This window comes from Typopeltis vanoorti, chromosome 9, assembly GCF_054136105.1.
Source record: "Typopeltis vanoorti isolate ZY-2024b chromosome 9, IOZ_Tvanoo_1.0, whole genome shotgun sequence".
Lineage (NCBI taxonomy): Eukaryota > Metazoa > Arthropoda > Arachnida > Uropygi > Thelyphonidae > Typopeltis > Typopeltis vanoorti.
This window is the reverse complement of record NC_143557.1, coordinates 131,449,420-131,472,641: the sequence shown is the minus strand read 5'-3', so window position 1 is coordinate 131,472,641 and position 23,222 is coordinate 131,449,420. Positions and strand designations below refer to the sequence as shown.

The window sequence follows — 23,222 nt, the reverse complement described above, 5'->3', positions numbered from 1 at the left end:
TTGTTGATCCAAAAACAGCAATACCAAGAAAGCTCTCATTACACGCTATCAGGCTTTTATTTTATCTTTGGTGTCGCTAGGATATTTTAAAAATTAGTTGTGGTTTATCTTTAATGAGATTGAATGCTTCCCCTTATCTTGGCGAGGCGTACTTTAGGACCATGCACTTTTCTGATAATAATAATAATAATAATAATAATGAAAACAAGAACAGAAACACCAATTTGTTGCTTCTATCAACTGACAAGATACGAATCAATCTGTACAATTAAAACTGTCAGTCGACTTCTGATTCCTTCTTTTCGTGACCAGATATCCTCATCGACTCATTTAGCATAATACTTAGCTTTAGTTATATGGAGGTAAGTTGAAACTAATTTCACTAAATAGCTTGTTTATGTTTATAATTTATAATTTAATATTTTACATTCAAAGTAGCCAAAAAATTATATAAGTACTACATAAATAATATTCGATTAACCAATATTTATGGATTCGATTATTTGTCGTGTCATTGTACATTTCTGTGATATATATTTTCGCATATTATATCACTAATATATTTGAAAATACATAAATTTTGGTTTACATATTAAAGTGTCACTATACCATTAATTTCGAGAAATTTTGTATAATAGTGTTTATATAATTAATCAATTAATTGTCATTATTTTGCTTTTAATAATATGCCTATTATTAAAAGCAATATAATATAATGTAAATTTATAAAATTAAAGCAAAAATAAATTGCTATTTCATTAGAAAACTTATACACCATTACAGGAAAAGTAGTTAATTATTCTATAATATTTTTATGTAAAAGAAATCGACCCTGAGATGCGGTGATTAATATCCTTGGAGGGTAATGGATGGCAATGCTGTAGCCAATGAAGTTCTAACTGAGGCTTGGATATTGCTGTTACCCTCCTGCTATGACCAGAGCTTTAATAGCTCAATAACACCCTTATCCCTACACTGTCTTCTACAGATAATGGGGAAGATGAAAGCATTCTTGCTTCGCCCTTTTAAGCCAGTCCTTTTAAGGACTATTTTTTATTTTTTATTTCTAATTTATTGCATAGAAAATAATTATTTCCAAATATGAATTAGTATCACCTAAATCTACGTACTTTGTAGATTTATATAACCATGTAAACACATAAAAATGTAATCTGAATTGTAAGAAATATTTTATTTGAAAACATTCACGAAATTAGAATAATTTTAACGTGGTCGAAAATATTAGAATATTCTAAATTTCTCCGATTAGTTTTGAGGAGAACATAGAAATATATTTCAGTAGCTGCGGGACTGATTCGCGTGTGAGGAATCGTTTGCGTGGGAATTTCAGTTAATCATGGGTCGAACGAGTGACATATTGGAAGTTAAGAAGTTTGGCATGGTGTCTCTACACAAAGAAGGCCAAACTCAACAGTTTATAGCTAAGGAATTGAAGTGTTCTCAAGCAAGCGAACGTGAGTAGAGTATTGAGACAGTATTTTAATTCGGAGTTTTCAAAATAATCGCTGCAATAGCAGTCGAAAGGGAATAACCACATCAAGAGATGAGATTGAAGAAAAACCACTTTGGAAGTGTAAGCTATTTTCACAGGAGATGGAAAGAACTAGGTGCGAATGAATCCAAATCTACGACGTTGCGACAACTTAACAAATTGGATTTTAAATCACGTGTGCCTAAAACGAAGCGCTTATGACTTCCAAGCAAAAGGTGGCTACAGTGCCATGGTGTAAGCAGACTATTGTGGACTGAAGAGGACTGGGAAAAGGTACTTTTTAGCGATGAAGGTATGCTTTGTCCTTAATGACCATTGGACACATCGGTCATCAATGGATACGTGTTTGGTGTCTTAAGCAAGAATTATTTGATAGCGAATGCAGGAAACGTTAGTGAAATCTGCAACCTCTACCATGGTATGGGCTTGTATGATCACAGAGGGTCCAGGTAGGACTCCTCTGCGGTCTAGGCTGTGTATTATGTACGAAAGAGTCAATTCCGAAATGCACCAAGAAATTCTTGAGCACTTTATGTTACCGGCTTCGGAAGATTTATGTGATGGTGATTTCCTTTTTCAGCAAGATTCAGCTTCTTTTCACACTTCCAAGACCACTACTAGATGGTGAAAGAAAGGCAAATCAACGGAATCACTTGTCAGGCCGGCAAACTCACTAGATTTAAACCCCGATGAGAATTTGTGGAGAATTATGAAGAAACGTCTTCAAGAAGTTGTCCCAAGAGAAAAAAACGATTTCTTAAATGCTAATGGGAATGTAACAAAGTACTAATTATCATATTATGTCCCTTTGACTGTAATTTTGTGCATTTATTTTCCATTATTCTAATATTTTGAACCACTTTTAAAATTATTATAATTTTGTAAATATTTTCAAATAAAATATTTCTTGCAATTTAGATTACATTTTTATATGTTTACATGCATGGTTATATAAATCTATAAAGTACGTAGATTTAGTTGATGCTAATTCACATTTGATAATAATTATTTTCTATGCAATAAATTAGAATTGCAAATCATTCAATACGTTTTCTTTGATTATTCTAATTTTTTTATTAGGAGGTGTATTTAAATGAATAATCTAACTTATAAGTATTTGGTTCCAAGATATGTTAAGTGTTTTCACAAAAAAGGCTTTTCGGGCGATTTATACATCACGAAGTGATGTATAAATCGCGATATATGTTAGAATAACACGATTAATTATCGTGTTATTCTAAAAGAGAGATATGCCCTTTTTTAGACATTAAGAAGTTATCATCACAACATCTCTAGACCTTAAATCAGATAATATATGAAAAAAAAAAATAAGAATATAAATTCTCATATACAGTAATGTGTGTTAAGCATTACAAAAATCTACCGAAAAACTGCCCAAAATTTAAAGTTTAATTAAAAAATACCAGTCAACCTTTTTGTTTTTCGCATACCCAAATTATAAATATGTTAATTTTATTTTTAAATTGGACTCTAGAGAGGCACTGAAAGCTCATAGAGACTATGTACGGGATGAAAAGTTATCCTCCATTTCACCTAGTGATCACTCCATCTGGGGACTACTGAAAAATACCAAAAAAACAAAGGCAGATCCCTTCCCCCAATATTAACTGATCAGTGCCTTGCTCACACAGATGTGGACAAAGCAGAGGTTATAGCGCACAGCTTGGAAGAGCAATGCAGGCCTTCGTACGGAAACCTTAACTTTGACCACATACATAAGATTCACAGCAAGGTCAGACACTCACTTAAACTTCCTATCACCAGCACTGACCATATTGCATCAACATCACCTGCTGAGATATATGACATTATTAAAAATTTAAAGAACAAAAAAGCTCCTGGACCAGACGGCATTACTAATCGTGTGATTAAACTTCTGCCCCGGAGGGCAGTAGTGTACCTGACCAGTATAATAAATGCAATTTTAAGATTTCACTATTTTCCTTCCACCTGGAAACTGGCTGACGTAATTCCCATACATAAGCCAGGCAAAGACTCACACCTACCCCAAAATTATCGTCCAATCAGTCTCATCTCAAATCTGGGTAAGGTTGCAGAGAAGGTCATCCTCTCACGACTTCAGACCTCAATAAATGACCTAAACATCCTTCCAAAAGAACAGTTTGGTTTTACACAACACCATAGTACTACCCAGCAAATCCACAGAATTTTTGAATACATCACAACCAGCTACAAATGGCGCCAGTGCACAGGCGCTGTTTTCCTATACTTATCCAAAGCATTTGACAAAATCTGGCATTTTGGACTCCTGCACAAGCTTATCTCAGCCGGCATCTCACCTAAGATGGTTCATTTAATCCACTCATATCTTCAAAATAGATCAATGCAAGTAAAAATCAACGGTTCTACATCCTCCCAGCGCCACATCTTTGCTGGAGTGCCGCAGAGATCTCTACTAGCTCCATTACTGTTCTCTATATACATGTCAGACATCCCGCACAATCCGATGACTTCCATTTTGGCCCTATATGCGGACGATACGGCAATACTAACCAGATCTCTCAGACCCCTTTTCATTACCAGAAAGCTTCAAGAAAACATTCTAAAGCTGGAGGGTTGGTTCTCTAAGTGGAGATTGGAAGTCAACCCCCAGAAAAGCTCAGCCGTTCTTTTCTCAAAAAGGCCAATGTCTCCTGTAGGAGATTTGTTACTATTCAATACTAAAATTCCCTGGCAGTCAGAAACAAATTACCTGGGTGTAATTCTCGACAAAAAGCTATCTTTCAATCAACACACCAAGTCTGCATGCAGAAAGGCATCTAAAGCCATACATCAGATCTATCCGCCAATTAATAGAGATAGCAAGCTCAGCAACAGAATGAAATTGCAGCTATACCAGATGACGATTCGTCCTATAATCACCTATGCCTCTCCGGCCTGGAGCCACACCTCTAATGCTAACATCATCAAAATACAGCGAGTGCAGAACAAGTGCCTGAGAATGATTTTGAACGCCCCGTGGTATGTTAGAAACATTCAACTCCACAGAGACACAAATATTCCCTATATTTTCTCTTTTCTACGATCCTTAGCCACCAAGTTTTTCCTAAAGACGTCCACACATCCCAACGATTTGGTTCAACAAGCTACAGCATACGATCCAACGGACATATTCAAATATAGAAGACCAAAAGTTATATTGGCCTCCTTCAGTGACGCATAATCTCCATGCCCAATCAGGGCGAGCATTCTGCTCATAAATTTTACCTTCACTGTAACCACAACAGATAGCGGGGAATATGAAAAGCATCTTGCTTCACCCCTAAAGACATAAATCCCAACGATTTGGTTCAACAAGCTACAGCATACGATCCAACGGACATATTCAAATATAGAAGACCAAAAGTTATATTGGCCTCCTTCAGTGACGCATAATCTCCATGCCCAATCAGGGCGAGCATTCTGCTCATAAATTTTACCTTCACTGTAACCACAACAGATAGCGGGGAATATGAAAAGCATCTTGCTTCACCCCTAAAGACATAAATGTCAATTGTCAATTGTCAATAAATTGGGGTCGATGAGAAGATGAGAATGATACCATACCCTTGGAGGGCAATGGATGGCAATGCTGTAGCCAATGAAGTTCTAACTGAGGCTCGGCTATTGCTGTTACACTCCTGCCATGATCAGAGTTTTTATTTAATAGCTCAATAACACGTTATCCCTACACTCTACAGATAACGGGGAAGATGAAAAGCATTCTTGCTTCGCCCCTTTAAGCCAGTCCTTATAAGGACTTAGATAACTCATCTCATGAGAGGAAGAGTTCTTTTTAGGACTTCCAGGGTAACGAATGGCAATGCTGCAGCCAATGAAGTTTTAAGTGAGATTTGGCTATTGCCGTTACCCAGCCATGACTAGAGCTTTTAGAACCATAACACCCCATCCACACAGATTTTCTTCATTCTGATGACGGATAAAGAGTCAAGGACTCAGTCCATCTCCCAGTTCTTTTAAGATCTTAGATATCTCATCTCATGAAACTTTTTGTTATTTAAAAAATGACTACTTAATGTATAAAGTTTAATTTTATTTTTAAATTTAACGTAAATTTAAATTTAAGTGACTACTTATATGTATACAATTTAATAACATATTTGAAATAATATAATACAGTAAGTCCTCGACTTATAATTCGTTTATGCTGTAGTGGCACTTCGACGACTAACAAGACCATCTGTCAAAGAACCATTGAACATAATAGATGGCTTTCCTAGTAACAATAGTTAGTAGAATGTATTGATGTATTGGTAGAACACACACACACACACACACACACACACACACACATATACGTTTATAATGAATATTTTTTCAGAGTTTTCTTTTTATAAGTAGAGTCTGTTTAACTTTAATTGTCATTTGCAACATGAATTTAAAAATATATTTCGTATTTAAGCATCATTCGAATCTTCCTTGTTTACATCTCAGAAATCTTCAAAATGGATCCACGGCATAAGTAGAGGACTTACTGTTAATTACAAGACTAATTATATTTGTAATTTATGGCATTTAGAATACACGAGATCTTATTTGGATGAGCGTGAGTATCTGCTCCAGTTAGTTTTAGCCTGATGATAGTTTTAATTTTTCAAATTCACACAACTGACGTTTGCATTCCACTAAGAGAATAGCGAATTGGGGTCATTACTAACTGCACATCATTTCGAGATATTTCTTGTTACAAATTTGCATCTTGGCAGAGAGTTCTTATCACCGTTTTGAAAAACCTGCAAAGGAAGTTCTACACTCACAATAGCTTACCGTAAACTGTGAAAGATTCATTTATATTTTGACTGACTGGCTTTAAAAACTGCTATAAAAATCTTCCAGGAAACTACGTCATAGTTTTTTTTCCTATTTATTCTCAAAGTTTCCTTAGGACGCGGACATGATTCCGGAAGGATCACTCTTTATGATATAATCTGTCTAAAATTTCATCGGCTCTATTTCTTGACAGTTCGCTCGAAGCATATTCATTTAATATTCTGAATAAATGAATAAGCTAAACTACACTTACAATTACTTGGAAAATTATACTGAGAGACTAGGATGAAGTATCAAATTAAATATATATTTAAATACTGAATAACAGTCGGATTCAACAGACAAACCAGGTAGAGTCTTCAGCTGCCTCTGATGGCTGATTTATTTGTTGACCAGCTGAGTACTCCCGCTTTGCCGAGGTGAACTTATTACTAACAGTAGTCAACTTCAGGTTATTTATTCGAGTATTTATGCTGGTGCTTTCGTCATGGTATAGATTTGTGAGTTATAACATTTCTTTGTAAACATCACTAGAAGTTTCATCATCCTCGCAAAAATAATTAAATTCTCAGGAGTGCTAACTCGAGAACATGCCATGTATAACTACAGGTTTAAAAATATTCACCTCTTAAATCTAAACCTGTAATGTCTAATTGCCATTACAAAGCAAACTCTTACTGGCAATTGTAACCTTTAGAATGTCAATGGATAGTCTGAAGGAATGAGGGATATCCGAGGAATGAACATAATTTCTCCGATACCAGGACCTGTGAATATTATAGCTTCTATCGTATTCGGTGTCAACGATTTTACTTGAATCCTAGTTCCATTGTAAGGATTGGGGGAAGGGTGCAGATTTCGGAAAAACATAATAGGAACACCTATTTTCAATTTAATGACCAGGCAATCCTGGTGGATTAACGGAATTTAAAAATTCCATGGGAAAATAAACTGCAACATCTACATCCACAGGAGTATCTACTGATTTGCAAACACCAACAGATTCATTAACCCTATTAAGAACCAACTCGTTCATTATTGATACAGTCATTTCGAGGTGTGAGAATAACTCTTTCCCTGAACCAAGAAGGTGACTTTTCTGTTATGTTCTGAATAGATGGGTAGACACTGCACAACACTTCGGACAATTTTCCCAATATTTAGGTGGGTTAATATAATTTTCCGGTCTCTTTGTTGTACTTCACCATCGCCAATTTTTAGCAATTTTGAAAGGAAGGAATGTGCATTAGATACTCAATGGAGGTGAATACGCATATTGGTTTTGAGATAAAACTTCTATATATCATGCCATAGTGACGATTTCTTAATTGCCTTGTTTCCCGAGGATACGACGGGCAATGCTTGTCGAAAATCACTGGCAGATAAAACAGTTATCACACTCATTCTTCGATCGTCTGATCTGATATATCTCAGTGTTCTGTCCACCGCTTCTACAGATATTTTATGGGACATTCATCCCAAACAATCAAAAAACCTTTCTTAGTAGTTTCGACAAATTCCTTTGTTTCGATATATTGCACATAGATGTATCATTAGTCACATTTGTAAGGGGTACTGTGAAAGTAGAATGAGCAGTTCGACCACTTTGCAATAGAGTAGCTGCTATACTTGAGGTGCCACAACTAGAGAGATTTTACCTTGGCTTCTCAACTTATCTAATAACAAATTTAATAAATCGTTTTCCCATTGCCACCTGCAGCATCCAAGACAACAGTTTCCCTAATTAATTTTCACAACTTGTTTAAACATTGAGAACAATCACTGACTTCAGCTTGATCTGAAGTTAGTGACTGTTCGTGCCGACTTAATAAATCCTGAAGTTCATTGAAATTGTATGAGATTTCCCGGATTAAATCTCGAGGTAAAGGATTGTTCGGTATCGGAAGATCGAAATCTTTAACACTTTTGTCACTTATTGACTTGACCATTAATTAATTAATTACCAATTGATTCAAGTCTCAGTAATATTTCATTATATATTGCTTCATTAAACTGAGCCTGAGAAGGTGTAGAACGTTCTTGGTGTACGATATCTTCCGAAACATGATTTTTGTAACAAAAGGTTCAAAGATGATGGTCAGTTTGAATTTATAACATCGCCGAGACAATCGGACCAGTGAGAATCATCTTCCATCAAATTCAAAGCCTTACATGAATCCGGTATGTCGGATGTGCTACACCATTTGCTGTTCTTAGGTCGCCGAATGAGGTTCCTTTCACACGCATCAAGAGCTTCGTAAATAAAAGCATTCATCATTATTGGGATGTGCACTCTAAACACAACCTAGAACATTGCTCATTTTCATACCAGGTCGCGTTGCCACCCTGTCTTCTTCGTTGATGCCAACTGTATGAGGTAAGTACCTACTACTACTTCGATGCATAGCTTAAAAAAGGCGGACTTCACTATGGTGATTCCACTATTGCCCGCCTAGTTGGCGTATCCGCTCTTCAGCCCAAAGGCTACGGGTTTCGCATCCCGCCATGGGCATGGATGTTTGTGATTGTCCGTAAAAATACTAGTGGTGGTGGGCAGTAGATGGCGTTGGTGTAGATGGTGATGATAGCTGCTGTTCGCTGCATTTGGTTGATTAAATGGTGGAGACGAAGAGTTATAGAGTAGGTGGCTTCGTTTGATGAGTCTTTGGACTCCTGGGAAGTGTACGTAATAATATTTTTTTTAATAATTTTTTAAAAATAATAATAACAATTTATTACATATGATATATACATTACATAGTTTTGATTACGTATGATACAATATTACATACATTTGTTTACATACCAAACAACATTACTTACATTTGTTTACGTATGATACAACATTACATACATTTCTTTACGTTTGATACCTTCATGTATTCTGATAATAATAATAATATTTTTTCGCAATAATAATTATAATAATTTATAACATATGATACATACATTACATACTTATCATTACAACATTACATGATACAACATTACATACATTTGTTTACAAATACGTACATTACATGCATTTGATTATATATGATACATTTATTTTTATTTAATTAATTAATTAATTAATTTATTTATTTTATCTTGGATGAGATGTATTTTCTCAGCTTTCATCCTCGAAGCTTATTTGTGAGCTTATCTGAAGATGACACCAGTTATTATTTATTGGTTTATTTGCTGTGCTGGGAAGCTATGAAATCAAATCTATGTTTAAGTGGCTTGATTTCCACTGCAGCCGTTGATTGAGAAATTCGCAAACTACAATAGCCTGAAAAGAGCTCTAAGGACATACTGTGAACAAGAAACACGCACCCAAAATACCATACAAATTTAATGAAACACTATATATTCGCTCAGGCTTTCAGTTCAGCGACACACACACACACACACACACACACACACACACACACACACACACACACACACACACACACACACACACACACACACACACACACACACACACACACACACACACACACACACACACACACACACACACACACACACACACACACACACACACACACACACACACACACACACACACACACACACACACACACACACACACACACACAAACTTGGAATGTGTTGATGCGTCGCTGAACTGGAAGCCTGAACGAATATATTGCTTCATTGAGTTTGTATTGTATTTTGGGTGCGTGTTTCTTGTTCGTAGTATGTCCTTAGAGCTCTTTTCAGGCTATTGTAGTTCGTAAGGTTTCTGTATTCAAAAGGTAATTTGTTTATCAAGTCTGGGATATAGAATTTTCGCGTGGCCTTTCCGTAGTGATTATTGTATTTATATATGATATAATCAGTTGTCTGAGGTGTTGTTATATACGGTATGTATTTCTGACTGTCCTGTAGTTGGCATCGAAATAATGTTTTAGCAAAGCTGCATAGTGACATAAATGTTTTGCTGTCAGTATTTTGTGTTTCTGACATTGCAGTGTATATACAGTCGTTATTGTCTCTTTGATCCCAAAAGATCAGTTTTATCATTTTGTACTGTAGCGACATTAATCTATTTAGTTTGTAGGATGCACAGAAAGCATACGTTGTTATAGCGTATCGTAGTGTATTTTGGCATAGTGCTTTGTATATTAGTGTTTTTAGGCGTATTGGAACTATGTCTTTTAACCTGTAGAGTTTGCCACTTATTGTTCGGAGTTTGTTGTGTAGATGTTTTATATGGCTATTCCAGTTCATATCTGCATCGAAGTAAATTCCAAGGTATCGTATTGTTTCAACCTGAGTGATTGTAGTGGTTTTGCTGTTCTGTGTGTTTTTTGTGTTGGAAAGTGAATGTTGGATGGTTATATATTTGTTATGAACTGGTCGAGTCAGTGGATTTCTGAATATCATTAATTTTGCCTTTACTGAGTTTAGGTGTATGGAGTTTTTCGTGAGCCAGTCTGTGATCAGATTTATGTGATGTTGCATATTTGTTTTGGCTATGCTTACGTTATTATGAATGGATATTATACTGTATCGTTTGCGCATTGCAATAGCTTACCTTTGAGAGGTAGCTGATTAATATCGTGCGTGTAAATGTTGAATAGAATTGGGGAGAGTGCAGCTCCCTGTGGTACTCCACCGGTTACTGGTAGCTCTCTGCTTCGGTTTGACCCGATACATGTGATATGCTTTCTATTTTGAAGGTAGTTTGTAAACCACCTCTGCACAGGTGGTTTACAAACTATTCCAAATTGCCTCAGCTTTTCTAACAAGGTTTGATATGTGAGTGTATCGAATGCTTTAGTTAGCTCTAGGAAAACTACCATAGCAATTTTGTTTTTGTCTAAGGCGGTATTAATTACGTCTGTAAAGTCTTCAAAGAAAGATGTTATTCCCTTATTTTTCTGAAAACCATATTGTGTTTTGGGGATAATACAAAAGGTCTCTGTGTATGCTGTGAGTTTCTTCAGTATGATCCGCTCCATAATTTGATTGATAATCGGTAATGTTGCTATGGGTCTGTAATTGCTGATTAAATTTCTTTTTCCATGTTTCTATATGGGCGTGATTATGGCTGTCTTTAGCATACTTGGTATCTGTCCTGATTTAAATATTTTATTTATTAATTTTAATAGGATAGGACTTAAGCTAGTTGCATGTTGCTTGATATCCTTAGGTCTGACACCATCAATTCCTGGGCCCTTCTTTGGTTTGATTTGATGTATTGCTGAGAGAAGTTCTGCTTCTTTTATGGTTGGGAACCATAATGTCTGTTTTGATTATGATCCAAGTGGAGGGTCACGTTTTGTGATTGGGGAATATTTCTGTGCAGTTCTTGGATGGAGTCTGCAAAGTATTGGTTAAAGTCATTTGCTAGTTGTTGGATAGGTTTTGCGTCTTTCATGAAGCTGTGTTTTATGGTTTCGGAGGCGGTGGTGTTGGGAACAAAATCAAGCATCTCATTGATCAGATGCCAGGTTTGTTTCATGTTGTTTTGTGCGGAGATTAGTTTGTCTCTGTAGTAGCTTCTTTTTGCATTTCTGATTTGTGTTGTAAGACGATTCCTTGTTATCTTATATTCAGTTTTTAAAGCTGTGTTATTTGGATATCGCTTTAATTTTTTCCATAAAGCGTCCTTTCTGTGTATTTCTAGGATTAAGTTTTGTGTTATCCAAGGATTTTGTGTTGTTTTTGAACGAATTCTGACTTTCTTCGGCTTTCTTATATATTTCCTCCAGTGTGAGTTTAATGTTGTTGTATAAGATATCTGCTGAATCTGATGTCAGGTGTTCCCAGTCTGTTTTTCGTATTTCGTGGTTGACTATTTCTTTGTCTATTGTTGTTTTTTGTCGCTTTTCTTCTTTGGGACATTGCATTGATATTGTCTTGGTGTGCAGGTTTAGAGCGGTGAAGTAATAGTCTGCTACTTTTCACTTTATGACTGATGCAGTGTAACTGTTTGGTGGTGCTTGGACGTTTATATGGTCTAGACAGGAGGCAGTGATAGTATTTCCGAATATTTCTTCTCTAGTACATGATGTTATTGTTGGTATTAGATTATACATGGACAGCGTGTCTAGGTATTGTACAGTGTTGTTCTGGTTTTCGTTTACAATATTTATGTTTATGTCGCCGATTATCATTAGGTATTCGGTTGAGCATATTTCTTGGCGTGAAAGCGCAATTGAGTTCCTGCAAGAATTTTATCATGTTTAGGTTTGTTGGCCTGTAAATAGCATTTAGTATTATGGGATGCTGTCTATTGGTGGTATTAGTGATTTCGAGGCAAAGGGTTTCAGCATGCTCAAACTGACAGGCCGTTTCTTTTATTATTAATTTATGTTTGATAAATATTAGTATTCCACCCCCTTTTTTTGTTTGGCGGCATGATCTATATTGTTGGAAACCTGGAATTTGGAAAACAGCCGCTTCGTCATTAGTTATGGATAATTCTGTAAGAATCAATATATCAATAATATCAGTGTAATTCCTCAGATAAGCCTGTAACAATAACCAATGTTTTCGGATGCTTCCGATGTTAATATGCAAGATTGAGAGACCTCTCGCTTGTACTGTGTGTTGTTTCCATGAATCAAGCGATTCGAAAGTACAATTACTGATGTATTCTGGTGTAATTACATCTATCTGATGGTTCACATTCATTTTTGTTGTTTTGAGATCTTCTTAATCTAATAATAATAATAATAATAATAATAATAACAATAATAATAATAATAATAATAATCTGATTCCTTGTTGATATACTTGCATACATATTTGATGGATTTCATGCAAATTTCTATCAAATTTCTGCAAAAAAATCTGCAAATTTCAAAATTTGTGTGTGTGCATTAAAGGTTCGCGGTAAAACCGGATTTAAATGCACTATATGGCGGTTATCAATTTTAAAATTCGTTGGCTGTTAATGCATGGTAGCAATTCGGCCACCACCTGAAGGAACTAATTATTATAAAAACTGCTAGTAAACATAATAATGGTTATAACAAAAGAAGTTACTATCACAATATCTAAGAATAAAATTTAACAATATCTAGCCACAAAATAGTGGTCAAATATTGTTAAACTATAGCATGGACTGTGGAGGAAGGTAAAAAAAAATTAATCACTGCTCCATACTTTTGGTGGTGAACATCGATAAAAATGTACAAAAACCATATCTGTAAGATCTTCTATCTATTGGTGAAGATAGCATCAAAATCGGTCAATTCGTTTCCACTTATAAGCGAACATCGAAACCAGACTTTATATATATATATATATATATATAAGGGGGACCAGAAGTAATCAATTTTTTGAACTACATTTTCAATATAAATTTTATGAAAGAACAAATTAACATTATCCAATTATATAATCGCCATCGTTAATTATAACCTTATTCCAACGATTTACTAAGTTTAGAATTCCTTTTTTGAAAAACATTTTTTCTTTGGAGGCAAAAAATGATATCAAACGCCTTTGGACATCATCTTGCGAACGGAAAGTTTTATTTCTTATGCTGTGTTCTACCTGAATAAGCGATAGTCACTAGGGGCAATATCTGGCGAATATGGAGGATGTGGTAGAAGTTCCCATACTAACTGCCTAATTTTTTCTTGAGTCATTCTTGCAGAATTTAGTTTTGCATTATCTTGCTGCAAAATTACCCCTTTCGATTGACTAGCGCAGGACATTTGATTAACAATGCTTGATGTAGTCGCTCTAATTGTTCACAGTAGATGGCTGCTGTAATAGTCTTACCTTGTTCAATGAGTTCGTAATGAATAATTCCATGAATATCCCACCAAACGCACAACAGAACTTTTTGTGGATGAAGTCCATCTTTAGGTGTTGGAATTAGAGTTTGATTTGGAGAAAGCCACTGTTTTTTACGTTTATTATTCTTATACAGCACCTATTTTTCGCCACCAGTTACGACTCGTTCCAAAAAGGGGTCATTTTGTTGTCTGGTCAACAATGAATTGCAAATCGCCCGTCTCTGTGCTTTATTGTTTTCTGACAGTTCATGCGGTACCTATACACCCTGTTTAAGAACCTTGCCACTCTTATGTAAGTGCTCTTGGACAGTTGACCATGATGAATTAAGTTTCTCTGCTAATTATTGTATGGTTTATTTTGGATCTGATTCAACGAGAGTCTTAAGAGCATCGTCATGTAGAGTAAGAGGTCTTCCAGATCGAGGACGATCAGAGAGATCAAAATTTTTTTTCTGCAAATCTCCTATATATACAGGGTGTTCGGGATAAATTTGACATATTTATAATTAATTATATTTTTCCGTAAGTTACATGTATTAACACACACTTCTCTTCATTTAAAAGTTTGGACCCTTCTTCATTCATATACAAGATGTCAGAAAGGATGGATAGCTGGAACCCACCTGAATCATGGAAGAGAATAACTTGTATCATGATGATTCGTGCCCGCCATCAAAATAAGGATATTACGACTGCTGCCCAATGCTCCCTGAATACAGTAAAAACAATCAGGCATGAACTAGAGACTTGCAATGGTGACTACGAGGATGTAGCAAGAAGAAAGATCCCTAGCAGACGATCTGATTGCGTTCGTACAGCAGAATTCCTCGCAAATCTGCAGGAACAGGTGTTGAAGAACCCTGGCATTGGAATTCGGGCTTTGTTCGTGGAGTTGCTAACTGTAGTCAAGCCCTGGATAACAAGGGTAGCCAATGGTAGGCCGTATGTATGGCAGCAGGATTCGGCCCCTTGCCACACCTCTGGGAAAAGTCAAAAATGGTTGTCTGAAAATTTCTACGACTTCACCAGTCCAAATGTTTGGCCTCCAAACTCCCCAGACCTTAACCTCATGGATTATTTTGTATGGGGCGCAGTTGAAAAAGACACCAATCGCACTTCCAGTAATACAAAAGCCCAGTTAATGGATAAAATTAAAACAGTTTTTGCGGCCCTTCCCAGGGAGACTGTAGCATCAGCTTGTTCGAGGTTCCGAAGCAGAATTGAAGCTGTGATCGATGCTAATGGTGGTTATTTTGAGTAAATCTTGTTGATAGTATTGTAATTAACTCTGCCTGTAATGTTTTTTTGTCAATTCATTAAATTTAATAGATACAAAGAAGATTTTCTTTTTCCTTACGAAACTGTCAAATTTATCCCGAACACCCTGTATATATATATATATATATATATATATATATAGAGAGAGAGAGAGAGAGAGAGTTTATTCAATTCGGAACAATTGATTGCATAAATTCGCATTTGTTTCATTGAAGTATTATTTCAATCAAAAATAAGTTTGTGAATTTGTAATTTCTTCGAATGTGTTAATTAACAAACACTGAACGATGGAATAAAAAAGTTGAGTTGCATGTTCTCTAACGTTAAGTGCCTCCACAGTTGTCTATCTACGCTGCTTCCATTCAAATATCTTTAGGTTACATGTTAAAAAAACTGGTAATGCTGCACGCATTTTTGGATGGCATTATTACAATGATGATTCACATGTACACAGATATTGTAAACTCATCTGTATTTTAGATTACTGTGTTTTGAATGGAGAAAAAAACACGATAAGTATATTATCGTGATCTCTTAAGTCATGTAGGAATTTCTTTTAAAATTTTGATTTCTTTCCTATGTTTATGCATCTAAAAATAAAGATATATCGGAGGATCATCTGGTTGTTCGTTGTCGTCTTGTGTGTTGTACTCTACAGTGTTAGAACAGATTGCACAAACTGTACTACAGGTAAGAATGTTTTTTTTTTTTTGTACGAGTTTTCTAACAGTATTGCATTCTTTTCAGAAACACAAAATGCTTCTCATCATTTCGGAGATGGTTTGCTAATGATGTACATGATCATGACGTTGGATTGACTTCCTTGATAGCTGTGGTTTAGTGAGGTCAGTGTCTGATGTAGAAGATCATGTTTTTGGATAACAAGATACTTAGTTTAGGAAAATAGTGAGAAACATAGCTCCGATAGATTTTACTACATCAATTAATTTTTTTTTTAAATGTGTTATGCAATGAAACTGGCTTTGCGTGCTAAAGACAACCCACAAGAATTCTATCGATATGCTGCAAGTAAAAGAAAGAATGAATATGAAAGATTAACTCTTATAAATCCAAATGGTATGAGGATTGCAGATGCAGAAGAGGTTGTTCAATTAATGATTTGCCGATTTTGTTAAAAGCTATGAAACTGGTGTACGCAACATTGAGCTCCCTGTTACCTCTTCACTAGATGAAGAAACGCAGTGTGTGAGGCCGAGGTATTAGAGCTGTTGCACAAACTGAATAAGAATTTAGCAATAGGTACTGATGGAATATCAGCACGTGAGCTAAAAGAGTGTTCAGCTGAATTGATAATTCCTTTGACCAGGATGTTTAATATGAGTCTCAGAACAGGGTAGATTCCGCAGGAATGCAAGGAATGTATGGTAATTCCATGCAAAGACTGGAATTACCAACTATCGACTATCGACGATTTGTGTCTCAGGGGTGGTGGTGAAGATTTTGGAAAAACTGGTTAGGGCCCGCATTCAGAAATGGGTTGACAGTGAATATCTACTTTGCAATGAACAGCATGGGCTTACTAAGGGGAAAGTCATGTTTTAGCAACTTGCTCACATTCTATAACAATGCTACCATTGAACTAGACAAGGGGAATGGGATACAGCATGATACTTTTGGATTTTGGTAAGGCTTTTGACAGAATACAGCATAACAGACTGTTGCATAAATTGGAGAAAATGGGTTTGGGTTATACAACATTAGCATGGATAAGAGGATAGCTGACTGACAGATATCAAAAAGTGGTATATGGGGGATCTTATACATGGCGTATGGAGTGCAGGTAGTTATAACGACTTAAAACAGCTTGGGTTTACCCAGAAGGATATAAAAGTTCTTTCCTTGAGGGCACACTGGTGGCCTGGCGTTGCCACCAGAGAATGACTACAATGATAACTAGAACAGGCATAGGGTAAAACACTCGTAAAGACTTAGGCCTATATCAAGTCTGGACCTGATGTAAGGGTAGTACTGCCCATAACCAGTACAGAGATTAATAAAAAAATAATAAATAAATAAATAATAACAAGTGGTGTACCACAAGGATCAGTGCTTGGTCCACTGTTATTCAATCTGTACATTAATGATATTCGAAAACAGCTATTTGTTGATGATGCAAAGATAAGTTAAGGTAATAAGGAATGCTGTTGATATGCAGAACTTGCAGAATGATTTGAATATGGCAGAATTGTGGGCATGGGAATATGGGTATCAGTTCAATGTCAGTAAATGTATTTACTGTCATTGAACTGATATTGGTAGCAATATCTGTTCAATTTTTCAATTTTTCGGGGTGATTAGATATCCAATGTCGTATTATATTGGTGGGATTAGGCTAGAATAAACTGATGAGGCTATGGATCTTGGAGTGTTAGTAGATAGGAAGTTGAAGTTCAGGGGCCATTTAATAAAGATCGCAAATACAACTCAAAAGATAATTGCAATGCTGAAATGAACGTTCACATATAAAGATATGGATGTGATTTTGTCTCTTTACAAGGCCTTGATAAGACTTCACTTGGACTACTGTGCGCAGGTCTGGTTGCCTAATTTCCTTGTGATTCTGATATATTGGGGAGAGTACAGAGGAGAGTGTTAAAATAAAAATAATATCAGGATTGTGGAATACCGATTTTGAAGAGAGATTGAGAATTTGTAGACTGCAGACTTTAGTAAACAGGAGAAAGAGGGGTGATATTACAAACTTCTGAAAGGGTCATACAGGATTTCAATTGATGGCATTTTTCAATTTATGGAGGGTAGGGAAAGGAAGAGAGGGCATCTTTGGAAGCTGAGAATGAAGACCGCCAAGAAGGGTTAGGGTGTGAGGCTAGATTTTTCTCTCACAGGGTAGTGGGTGATTGGAATGGATTGCCATTGGATGTTGTGAGTGCAAGCACTATGAATGAATTCAAGAATACGTAATGAATTAATGAGGATCATCGGAGAATACTCCAGAACATTGCTACCATTGTCGGTGTGTCATACGGAACAGTCCAGGCAATCCTCACGTGTGATTTGAACATGCACCGTGTTGCTGCCAAGTTCGTCCCCAGGCTGCTGACCCAGGAGCAGAAGGAACACCGCATCGAAGTCCGCCAAGAATTCCATCAGCGTGCCGTGGATGACCCGTCCTTCATGTCGAGGATCATTACCGGTGACGAAACTTGGATGTATGGGTACGACCCTGAGATAAAGCAACGGTCTCTACAGTGGACGAGCCCATCATCTGCAAGACCGAAAAATGCGAGGCAGGTCAGCAGCTCGACCAAGTGCATGCTGATCGTCGTTTTCGACATTTGCGGCATTGTGCATCGAGAATTCGTCCCCGGGGCCAGACCGCCAATAGCGAGTTCTACTGCCAGGTTTTAAGTCTTCTGAGGAAGGACATTCAGCGAAAGCGACCGGATCTGTGGCGCACGAAAAACTGCATGATCCACAACGACAACGCACCCTGTCACCGAGCTCTCCTCACACGTGAGTTTCTAGCCGGAAACGACATGATCTCACTTCCGCACCCACCCTACTCGCCAGATTTGGCTCCTGCGGACTTCGCCCTCTTCCCGAAGATGAAGATCCAGCTCAATGGTCGCCGTTTTGACACCATTGCGGAGATCCAGCGCGAATCGCAGAAGGTGTTTCACAAGCTTCGAAAAGAAGCCTTCCAGGACACATTCCAGAAGTGGCAGGAACTCTGGGAGCGCTGTATTGCTATGCCAGGGGAGTATTTTGAAGGTGATAGTGTGTAAACGTAGATAAATAAAATAATTTCTCCTAAACAGAGCTGGTCGAGAAACTTTTTGATACCACCTCGTAAGTATAGAACGTGTGTAATATGTGGCCTCCCTCGATGAGTCGCTGACTACCTGCAGGTCTCTCCATTTATTTTTATTTTTATTTTATTTTTGTTCTTTCAAATATTTACATATGTACAATGATCATCTATTCAGTATTATTTTACAAGGTTCAGCACTTTGTGCTACAAATAATGAGATTTCAATAGCAATGATAATAACATTTTTTAAATAATAATCATAATAATAATTTACAATTATATTGTTCACAGTTACATAAGTTGTATAATATTACATGTTGTAGTTTACTATTTTTTTTGTTTCAAAGTTTGAAAAGGTATGATTATACAACAGTATTTACACATATGCAATCAAAATATTATATTTCCTGATTCTCACAAACATACAGTGTAAACTAATTATTTATATTTTTTTTATTACATTACATACATTTGTTACAGTTACTACATAGATTACGTACATTTGATTACATATGATACATACATTACATACAGTGATTTATATGTAGTACGTACATTACATGCAGTTGGTTACATATGATACATACTTTTTTATTTTATCACACACACACACACACACACACACACACACACACACACACACACACACACACACACACACACACACACACACACACACACACACACACACACACACACACACACACACACACACACACACACACACACACACACACACACACACACACACACACACACAAACTTGGAATGTGTTGATGCGTCGCTGAACTGGAAGCCTGAACGAATGTATTGTGTTTCATTAAGTTTAGGGGTGTGTTTCTTGTTCGTAGTATGTCCTTAGAGCTCTTTTCAGGCTGTTGTAGTTTGTAAGGTTTCTGTATTCAAAAGGTAATTTGTTTATCATGTCTGGGATGTAGAATTTTCGCGTGGCCTTTCCGTAGTGATTATTGTATTTATATGTGATATAATTAGTAGTCTGAGGTCTTGTTATACGGTATGTATTTCTGACTGTCCTGCAGTTGGCATCGAAATAATGTTTTAGCCAAGCTGCATAGTGACATAAATGTTTTGCTATCAGTATTTTGTGTTCTGACATTGCAATGTTTATAAGGTCGTGATTTTCTCTTTGTTCCCAAAAGATCAGTTTGATCATTTTGTATTGTAGCGACATTAATCTATTTAGTTTGTAGGGTGCACAGAAAGCATACGTTGTTATAGCGTATCTTAGTGTATTTTGGCGTAGTGCTTTGTATATTAGTGTTTTTAGGCGTATGGGAACTATGTCTTTTAACCTGCTGAGTTTGCCATTTACTGTTCGGAGTTTGTTGTGTAGATGGTTTATGTGGCTATTCCAGTTCCTATCTGCATCGAAGTAAACTCCAAGGTATCGTATCGTTCCAGTCTGAGTGATTGTAGTGGTTTCGCTGTTCTGTGTTTTTTATGTTGGAGAGTGGATGTTGGATGGTTATATATTTGTTATGAACTGGTCGAGTCAGTAGATTTCTGAATATCATTAATTTTGTCTTATCTGAGTTTTTCGTGAGGCAGTCTGTGTTCAGATTTATGTGATGTTCCATATTTGTTTGGGCTATGTTTGTGTTATTATGGATGGATATTATTGCTGTATCGTCTGCGTATTGGAAAATCAATTAATAATAATAATAATAATAATAATAATAATAATAATAATAATAATAATAATAATAATAATAATAATAATAATAATAATAATAATAATAATGTTATAGTTTAAATAGAGCTAATTATTTTCATGCCTGTATATGTTAAACACAGTTGATAAAAATATAAACAAATAATACTAATCTATATTGTTTTTGATTAACCAAAATCATTCTCCAAATCAAAGAAATGGATTACAAAACACTAACAAAAATGTTTCACAGTAAATATTGAATAGGAATTAAACATACTAAACACTAACAAAATGCTGCTAATATATTTACAGGATTATTTATTTATTTATTTTATTTTATTTTTTCTTATTACAGGAGATCCTAATGTATCTCCAAAGATAGGCGTAACCAACGTCATACTAGCAATATTTGGCAGTATTTGTGCTGTGTCTTTTCCCGTAGGAGCTATTTGGTATATTAGCAAGCAAAGGGGACTTTGTAGGAAAAGCAAACAAGCTGGATTTGTTGTATCTCCAAGTGCATCACCAGATCCTCCGACTGTAGTCACCGAGATCACTTCCCAATCGAACTCCCAGTCTACAGAATCGTCTTCGATCAGTACACTTCCGTATCGAGGATATGGGACGTCAACTCTGTTGTCTATGCAAATAAATAACGATGATCTATCTTTATCTTATTCCGATTCAGACGAGAAAAGATAATTTGAAAGAAGTGATAGCAGTAAACCGGTTATGTGTAAAATGAAGTTTCTCAACACGCATGTGCAATGCAGTATACTGCACTGCGCAGAAATCTACTGCGCATTAATTGAAACTAAAATTATAACAGACTGTTTTAGGAATAGTTCCAAGTATTTTTACTGCTATTCTTATGCGTATGTGAGTACTCAAAGAAGTTAAAATATTTTCTAATATATAGTTAAAATAAATAAAAAAATTTAAACCAAATGTGTTGATTTTTGAGATCCGAACAACATTATCAATTCAGATGTCGAATCAAATGTATACATATTCTTTAAAATAGTCATATTAAAATGTTAATATGACTTTAAGTTATTTCAAATTTAAATTAATTAGTAATATAAATTTATGTAAAACATAATACTACACTAAAAAGATTAGGTAAAATATTTTCTTTTTTCTAAAAATTCATAGATAAGTTAGAGTATATTCATAAACCTTTCTATTTTTTATAAAAAATACTATAAATAGTATTTCACCATTCTTTTATTATGAAGGTGAGATGCGGTGATTGATTCATTCAATCCAATACTCTTGGAGGGTAATGGATGGCAATGCTGTAGCCAGTGAAGTTCTAACTGAGGCTCGGCTATTGCTGTTACCCTCCTGCCATGATCAGAGCTTTAATTGCTCAATAATACCTTATCCCTACACTGTCCTCTACAGATAACGGGGAATATGAAAAGCATTCTTGCTTCGCCCCTTTAATCCAGTCCTTATAAGGACTATTTATTATGAAAGGCCGGATTATTAATTTACGAGAAGTCCTTTTTAGGACTTCCAGGATAACAGGTGGCAATGCTGTAGCCAATGAAGTTTTAACTGAGGCTCGGCTATTGCCGTTACCCAGCCATGACTAGAGCTTTTTAGCTCAATAACACTCCATCCGCACAGATTTACTTCATTCAGATGACGGGATAAAGAGTCAAGGACTCAGTCCATCGCCCAGTTCTTATAAGAACTATAAGAACTTTTATTATGAAAGAGACAGGCCTTTAGTCCTTTTTAGGACTTCCAGGGTAACAAATGGCAATGCTGTAGCCAATGAAGTTTTAACTGAGGTTCGGCTATTGCCGTTACCCAGCCATGACTAGAGCTTTCTAGCTCAATAACAGTCCATCCACACAGATTTTCTTCATTCAGATGACGGGATAAAGAGTCAAGGACTCAGTCCATCGCCCAGTTCTTTTAAGAACTAAGAACTTTATTATGAAAGAACTGTCCGGACTTTGGGTGATTGAATAAATCAATCGACCGTGAGATGCGGTGATTGATTCATTCAATCCAATACCCTTGGATGGCAATGCTGAAGCCAGTGAAGCTCTAATTGAGGCTCGGCTATTGCTGTTACCCTCCTGCCATGACATGATCAGAGCTTTAATTTCTCAATAACACCTTATCCCTACACTGTCCTCTACAGATAACGGGGAAGATGAAAAGCATTCTTGCTTCTCCCCTTTAAGACAGTCCTTATAAGGACTTTATTATGAAAAAATATTATTATGAGAGCATACCGAATACTGAAAGAATACTGAAATTAATTTTCATGAAGAATGATGACAGTTGATAACATATAAGCCTAGACGTATCTTCCTTATTAAAAAAAAAGTCCTTTTAAGGACTTTTTTTAAATAAGGAAGATACGTCTAGGCCATTGTTATG

General features: G+C 36.0%; 1 protein-coding gene across 1 annotated transcript; it reads left to right on the top strand.

Annotated features, from left to right (window-relative positions):
- Positions 1–317: 317 nt before the first annotated feature.
- On the top strand, positions 318–21,753 carry LOC150103564 (uncharacterized). The gene is made up of 3 exons (XM_090398392.1): positions 318–362; positions 15,954–16,041; positions 21,175–21,753. Exons 1-3 carry the CDS (start codon positions 357–359, stop codon positions 21,519–21,521), a joined length of 441 nt encoding a protein of 146 aa, XP_090254518.1. The 5' UTR covers positions 318–356; the 3' UTR covers positions 21,522–21,753.
- The last annotated feature ends 1,469 nt before the right edge of the window (positions 21,754–23,222 follow it).

Excerpts from the sequence above, each read along its gene's own strand:
- LOC150103564 (XM_090398392.1), top strand. Across the intron at positions 16,042-21,174 it reads TTGCACAAACTGTACTACAG|GAGATCCTAATGTATCTCCA; the intron begins GTAAGAATGTTT and ends TTCTTATTACAG.